The 7,807-nt window shown below is 50.9% G+C and overlaps 1 protein-coding gene across 1 annotated transcript in view; it reads left to right on the top strand.

The window, feature by feature from the left end:
* IP6K3 (inositol hexakisphosphate kinase 3) overlaps nucleotides 1-6,174 on the top strand; it is an 11,702-nt gene extending 5,528 nt beyond the window's left edge. The window contains exons 3-6 of the mRNA XM_005428908.2: nucleotides 1,819-1,999; nucleotides 3,010-3,182; nucleotides 3,793-3,968; nucleotides 5,315-6,174. Of these exons, the coding sequence (XP_005428965.1) occupies nucleotides 1,819-1,999; nucleotides 3,010-3,182; nucleotides 3,793-3,968; nucleotides 5,315-5,767 (983 nt within the window). The 3' untranslated portion in view covers nucleotides 5,768-6,174. The remainder of the gene's footprint in view (nucleotides 1-1,818; nucleotides 2,000-3,009; nucleotides 3,183-3,792; nucleotides 3,969-5,314) is intronic.
* The last annotated feature ends 1,633 nt before the right edge of the window (nucleotides 6,175-7,807 follow it).

A 7,807-nucleotide genomic window follows, 5' to 3' on the forward strand; every position in this document is an offset into this window, starting at 1 on the left:
CCCTGAAAATGTGAAGCAGTCATCCAGGCTGAGAGGAGATTTGTTTGCTCTCAGAAATATGGATTTTTTTTAAGAATAGGGCTCAGGGAAAAGGTAATGCTGGAGCCTGAGCAAGATGGAACTCCCTGAGCTCACCACAGAGGGCTGGGAGGGCTAAAAATATTCCTTTTTTCCCGAATGAAGGTTTGCAGCCCCTCAGCTCCCTTGGCAGAGCAGGCTGGGTAGATTTTCCCCCCATTTCTGTGTAAAGGCAGCCCATTTAACCCAGTGGTGAGGGAAAAGCACCCAAACACAAGGTTTTGGGGTGCAGGACCTGGGGAGGGATGGGCACCCCAGCAGGACCAGTTCAGCTGGGGAAGCCCCTGAGGCAGCAGAGCCAGCAGGCACAGGAGGCAAAGCCTCTGCTCGGTGTTTGCTCACTGGAATCGCACTCGGAATGGAGAGAAGGGGCTTTGCACCTTTATTTGCTTTGGCACCTTGGCTTGGGAGAGCAGAACTGTTTGTTAAGCTGCTGAGATCATCTCCCCACACGCCCAGCAGACCCAGGGAGGATGCCCTGGGCACAGCCGGATCCAGCCCAGCTCCCCATGCCCCGAGCTGGGCTCTTTCCAGTGCTGGTTTTGCTGGTCCCACTGCCCTGTCCCTGGTCCCTGTCCTTTCTGGGAGCTGGCAGCCCCAAATCACAGAATGAACCCGGCTGGAAAAGACCTTTGAGATCACCAAGTCCAACCCGTGACCTAACCTAAACCACAGCACTGAATGCCACATCCAGCCTTTTTTAAACACACCCAGGCACGGCGACTCCACCGCCTCCCCGTGCCGATGACTGCAGTGCCCAACGACTCTTTCAGTGAAGAATTATTATTTTTTTTTTAATATTTAACCTAAACTTCCCGTGGTGCAGCTGCGCTCTCAGGACGCCCCCGGAGCGTGGGGAGGCTCGGGGAGCCGTGGCGGAGCTGCGGGAGCGGGGCTGGCCTTATCAGCCCTTCCCAGAAAGGTCAGAGCCGGCGGCAGCGCGATCCGTGGCCATTCCTGCGCTGTCACTTGAGACGCGCAGACAGCCAGGGATGGGCTCGTGTTGGGCTAAATCCGTGCTGGACTGGCTGGCATTTGAGCCCTGTGATTCCTGTCAGAGTCAGGGAAAATTGCAATGTTCAAATGCAGAATGGTGTTTTAAGCATTCAGGGTGGAAAAAAATAACCTCCGGGCACAGTCCTGGTCCCTGGAGGGCACAAAAACAGGAGGTGTGGCACTCCAGCCCCCCCGTGGGATATCTGGGTGCTGGTCTTGGTGCTGGGGGAAGGACATGACCATGACAATGTGTGGGCAGCACTGCCAGCCCATGGCCACATCCCTGCCCTGCTCCCAGGGCTCTCCAACTAAAAGAAGCAGTTGGCACGCTGGGTGTCCTTGGAAAATGCCTTGTCCCCAACCCTCCCTTTGCCTCCTGCCAATGAAAAGTGTTTCCAGCCTTGTGCAGTCTTTAAAAAGCACTTAAATCCCTTGTGATAAATAAGCTGGGAGCTCCTGATCTGGACTGGGGGGCTTTTCTGGGTCACCTGGGGCACAGCAGAGCTCGGAGGGGTGGGGGACAAAGGAATGCGGGGTTCAGAGGAGGCAGGTTTCAAACTGAGCCTTGAGAGGGGGAACACTTGAAAATCCTGAGTGTATTTTTCAGGGTCTCAGCCGAATGATGCTTTATTGGGCTTGAAATAAGAGTGGGATCAGTGAAAGGCCAAAACACGAGGTGGTGGCCAGGCCTCTGTGATACCCCACGGGCTCATCTCTGTCTCCTTTGTTTTCCCCTCTGCCCAGGCATTGTGTCCGTGCACCTCAAGAAGGACAGCCTGGGCAACCTGACCCTGATTGCGAGCCCTGGCCTGGGCCAGCCCGACACCTGTGGCCACCTGGACAGCGCCGGAGGTGACCCCGGCGTCACCTTGTGGCACAAATGCAAGTGGAGCCACACCCAGGTCACCAAGACCTTCAAAGACAGGTGAGGGTCCCTGCAGCCCTCCTGCCTGGCATCTGCCACTTGGGTGGGATGGGTTTGGGATGGGTTTGGTGGTCCAGCTGTGGGTTTAGGGCTAAAGGACCCAGCCAAGGTGAAGAACAGCAGAGCCAAGCCCTGTGTGTGTGGTTCTGCTCTTCCCTGGTGTGGGGACAGAGTGAAGTGGATCTGGGGTGTTGTTGCTCAAATATCTGCCTCAAATTCTGCTCTAAACCCCATTCCTTGGAGCACAGCAGGCTCCAGGAGAGGAGAGGCCATGGGAGAACAGTCACTGAGCATGGAATGTGCCTTTGCTGGCAACAGAGGGGCTTCAGTGCCATCCCATCCCATCCCATCCCATCCCATCCCATCCCATCCCATCCCATCCCATCCCATCCCATCCCATCCCAGGGAGAGCTCTCCCAAGAAGGCACCCGGTGCTCCCAGCCCTCACAGAGGTTTTCTGCAGGACATCCTTCATCCCAAACTGGTTCAGAGCAGCCCTGGGCCACCCAGGACTGGAGGTGGAATATCCCTGCTGCCTTTGGAGTGATGGGAGTGGTGGAGTTGGGATGGACAAGACCAAGGAATGACCCCCCAAGAAGAACAGATCTTCTCATGACTCGTTCCCTCCCTCCCCTCCTTGGAGCCAGCCCTTCCAAACTGGGAATCGTTCCCATTGTTGGACCATTTTCCTGTGCTGTGCCCATTAGGTGGATAAATAGAGATCCCTGGCAGCTGGGGCTGTGAATGGCTTTTCAAGGGAGCCAGCACACTTTAAATTATAATGAAAGAAAAGTATTGGCAGGCAGCAATAGCTGGCTTTCTGAAAATTACTGTTATGGAGTAACAAAGGATCTCTGCAGGTTGGGTATGATCAATATGGCTCCTTTGAGAGTCCCTGAAAATCCACCTTATCAAGTTTGAGACTCTACAGGAAAAGAAAAAAATAGGGAAGAGAACATTCTCCTCTGGAGCTTATAAACCTGACGTGTCCCTTTGTGTGCTTTGTCTAGCTGCCCTGGGAAGATGCTTTTGAGGACAGACCTTCAGTACCACACAGATTCCCTTTTGGATGATGCAAATGGGAAGCAGGCAGAAAGGAAGAGCTACAACCCCTGGGGACTGCACTGTCACCGGCAGCACCTGAACCGCATGTCCTCCAAGCACAACGAGAACAAACTTCATCGTATCCTTTCTCCTCCCTCCCCTCCAGCACAGCCCTGGCTACAGATAACAGCTGGGAATCAGTGTAGGGTTTATTGCAGGGGAATGCATCCCCTTCTCTGGGAAAATAAGGAATATTCTCTGTTATCTTCTGAAAAAAAAAAAAAGAGAGAAAGAAAAAAAACACATTTCCCATAAAGAGTTCTCAGCAGAAGTCAAAGATCCCCTTGGCATACATTTAAAAACACAACTATACAGGAATTAGCAGCTGCCTCGCCTTTTATTTTCCTATTACACTTCATTACCCACCAGTCATGTGAGTAATAGAGTTTAACAACTTCCCCACCCACCGGAGCGAGCTCAGCACCTAGGGAAGGTGTCAGAGTGACAGCCCAGGGCTACGGTGTCACTGGAGAATGGAGCTGTTGGGGCTTTAATTGGTAGGGCTGTAGTACAGTAAATTAACTGGAATTGGCAGCGAGAGGCCCATAGCAATGACACGTCGGAGAAATTGGCTGAGAAAGTCTCATTACAGTTGTGAGCTGCTCTGGAGAGTGTCAGCAGCTGCTTTGATTTAAGGCCTCTTTCAATTAGAATTTCAAAGTATTGGGTTTCCCTTAAGTCACGCTCAGAGTTTCTCCTGCTGGAAAACGTGGTGTCCAAGTACAGCTACCCCTGCATCCTGGACCTGAAGATGGGCACTCGGCAGCACGGGGATGACGCCTCAGAGGAGAAGAAAGCTCGGCACATCAAGAAGTGTGAGCAGAGCACCTCGGCCTCGCTGGGCGTGCGCATCTGTGGGATGCAGGTAAAGCCTCCATCCCCTCGGGGTGTTGGTCCCCGCCTTGGTTCCTCACTTGGAACCAAGCTGGGATCTCCAGGGGTTCTTGGCTGGTGTGAATTGAAGCAGTTTTATTCTCTTTTCGCCCCAAACACTGGCTGTAAAAAGGGAACTTGTGGGAATCATTAAAATCAGAGGGGTTTGGGAAAGCTGCAAAAGGCAGGCCTCAGAAACAGCAGAACTGAGCCGTAGACTTAAGATTTGTCAGCAGAAAAGTTATATGAGAAGTAGAAATAAGGACAAATAGAAGAATGGTCTGTGTATTAACACTTGGATAGAATAACTCCCTAAGCTACAGAAAAGTATATCTAGCAAGATATTAGGAAGAAACTCTCTGATTTAAGGATTCCCACAGCCACTTGGCTCTGTGTCCTCTCAGAGAGGGTGTCAAATATGGCACATTTAGGGTGACCCTTTCTCTGTGCCGCTGCCACCAGTGTGAGCAGCTGGACCCCTTCACCCCATCTGAGAAGTTGCTTTTACACACAGATTCCTGCTCAGCTCTTGGCTGCTGAATGAAAAAAAACCCCAAAAGCACCACATTGCCCCACTTGTGCTTTCACTGAGCTGTGAGAGCCAGGAGTTCATTTTGAACTAAATTTCTCCTGCTGGAAATCCCCATCCTTCCTCCTGGAAACCCAAACCATGCATTTCCTTCACTCACTATTCTCAAGCAGGTTTCAAAACCCTGCCTGAAGGATAATGAGGATAGAATATAAAGCAAAATACAGAAAGTCAAAACCCATGTCCTTTTCTGATCTCTGGCATCTTCGTATGGGCAGAGTTGAACTTCAGTGGTCATATCGATCCTTGGAGTGGCTACCTAGAACAGAGGCTAGACAGAGTTAAGAGAATAAAGTAGGTATTTATAAAAATTAATAGATACACCTTGGGCAGTCAAAAGCCTCCCAGAGGCTACACCCAAGATGGAAGATGGTCACAAGTTTTTCAGAGAGATATAGGCTTGGTCTATTTGCATATTAGGGGTTAATTCTCCAATTAGAGCTTCAGGTAATGAAGTCAGATACTCACAGTTTGCTCCTCCTCAATTTACTTTTGTTTATACTTTTCAGGACCTGAGGCTGTAGGGTGTCCTTGGGTTCCCGGCCCAAGGAATTGTTTTGTCTGACCAAAGTGTGTCAGTGTCAAGTGTTAACTACCAAAGTAGTTATATGAAATTTAGAGTTAGGCACTAATTTGGCAGCACAGCATTTGAAAAATACAAAGGCTAAAATCTATATCTCTAAAGCATCATTCGTGAATCCCTCACAACTCAGGATGATTTTATGGATTATTCCTCTGTTCCCTCGCAGGTTTACCAGGCAGACTCCGGCCATTTCCTGTGCAAAGACAAATACTACGGGAGGAAGCTCTCTCCGGAGGGATTCCGGCAGACCCTGCGGCAGTTCCTGTGCAACGGGAACCAGCTGAGGGCCGACCTGCTGGAGCCCATCATCCTGCGCCTCAAGGCCCTGCTGGCCGTGATCAGGAAGCAAAGCTCCTACAGGTTCTACTCCAGCTCCCTCCTCATCATTTACGACGGGCAGGAGCACAAGGAGGGTGCGGATCAACACCTCCCCTTCCCAAAAACTCACGGCACGAAGCCCTCCAGGGTGGATGTGAGGATGATAGACTTTGCCCACACCACCTTCAAAGGCTCCAAGAGCAATCCCAACCCCACCCTGTACGATGGGCCAGACCACGGCTACATTTTTGGCTTGGAGAACCTCATCAAAATCCTTCAGAGCCTGTTGGAAGGGAAGTGAGAATTTCTGTGAAACGGCCTGGATTTCCTAATGACTGATAGCCCTGAAAATCCCTCCTGGGGTCGGCTGTGTGGGACCCTCCGGCCGCTGGATGTGGCACGGAACGAGCACGGATCAGTCGGGGAGTGCTGAAAATTTTCCATGTGCCGTCACTGAACTGAAGCGTGGAAAGCAGAGAGCTGGAAGAATCTGCTCTCTCTGCCATCCATCAGAAGATTTATTTTCCTTTCTGGTTTTACTGCTGTCCTTGATTTATTTGTGAGCCAAAGAAAGCATTACTTGGGAAGAGTCTTAATGATAAACCAGGAGATGCTCGCCCCGCAGCCGAGCGGGAGGAGGGGGTTTGAGGCAGGAATGAACGGATGGAGCTTCCATTTGGAGCTTCCCTTCCTGCTCCTGCTCAGGTGGGAGGGAAAAACACCCTCCAACATTCCCAGTGCCCCTGGTTGGGATTCTCTGTGCACGCGTTCAGACCAAGAGCTGCACCTCACCAAGCTTTAACATCCCTGTGGGGTTATAACAGGGAATTTTCCAGGGATTTTCTAGGAAAGAGAGGCTCCACTGGGGCTGGAAGTGTGGGAATGCAATGACTGTCAGGTATCAGCCACAAAAACCATTCACATCAAGGGATTTTTGCTTAAAAAAAAAAAAAAACAACAAGAAAAAAAGAAAAAAATAGTGTGAGATTGAGTCAGGGACTGGACGTCAGAGGTCACCCAGAAATTCTTTGATACAAATACTGTGTGTATGTGTGTGTGTGTGTGTGTGTATGTGTGTGTGTGTTTGAAGGAGACAGTAACAAAAGACTCTAAAAATAATGTTTACAGCTTTTGTGGACAGATTTTATTATCATGATGGAACAAGCACAATTCCTTCCTGCATGGTGTGGGAAATCTGAAGGAGAAGTCCTTGCACAAGGAATAGAGCTACAGAACTCCACTACTGGGGAGAGGGGATATAAATAAAATTGTGGAAGTAACTCCCACCGTTGTCCATCTCTTTTTCCCCCTCCTGCAGCATCCTTGAGGTACATTTATCCTTTGTTTAAGCCTGTCATTTTTTAAGAGAGCTGTTATTGCCACAGGTTTAAACACCAGATCCCAAGGGAGACGCTTCACTTGGATTTACAGCGCAAAGCTGGGGAGTTGCTGCAATTTATAGCTGGAAAATTTAAGACATCTGGCCCAGTTGTGTGTTTTGCTTGGCCCGGAGTCCACCTGGGAAGACTCTTGTTCAGTGTTGGGTTATTGCGTGACCACAGATTGTAAAAAAAAAGCCACAGACACTCAATTTCAATAGGGGTTGAGCCACAGATTGTCCTGGCTCGCAGCAGAAGTCTGTGATAAGTCTTTGTGGCTTTGTGGATGAGTTTGTACAGAGCCACCTGAGCATTCTCAGGGTGCCGAGCAGGACATGGATGGATGAGGAGGGTCTGGGTGTGACACACAGCCAGAACACCTCGTTGGGCAGCCCCTCACTCTTCATTGCTGCACGGAAAACAACTTGTTGGCTGAATAATTAGAAAAATCTCCATGTGTCCTCCCTTTTCACCTTTCATACACCTGCACAGTGTGGCTGCCCCATCCCTGGCAGCGTCCAAGGCCAGGTTGGACGGGGCTTGGAGCAACCTGGGATAGTGGAACATGTCCCTGCCATGGCAGGGGGTGGGATGAGATAGGATTTAAGGTTCCTTCAACTCAAAGCATTCTAAATCCTCTGAGGAGGGGCTGAGGGAGCCAGGAAGGGTCTGGAGCAGGAGAGGCTGAGGGATCTGGGAAAGGGGCTCAGCCTGGAGAAAAGGGGGGATCAAAGGGGGACCTTCTGTCTCTGCACAACTCCCTGACAGGAGAGAACAGCTGGAGGGGGTCGCACTCTGCTCCCAAGGGACATGACAAGGGAAAACGCCCTCAAGCTGAGCCAGGGGAGGTTCAGGTTGGAATTTCCTCATGGAAAGGGCGGTGTTGGAGCCCCCATGGCTGGAGGAGCTGCTCTGGGCTGCCGACAAGGCGGGCATCGAACGCACTTTGGGACCCGACGCCG

Source organism: Geospiza fortis, unplaced genomic scaffold (genome assembly GCF_000277835.1).
Source record: "Geospiza fortis unplaced genomic scaffold, GeoFor_1.0 scaffold14, whole genome shotgun sequence".
Classification (NCBI taxonomy): Eukaryota; Metazoa; Chordata; class Aves; order Passeriformes; family Thraupidae; genus Geospiza; species Geospiza fortis.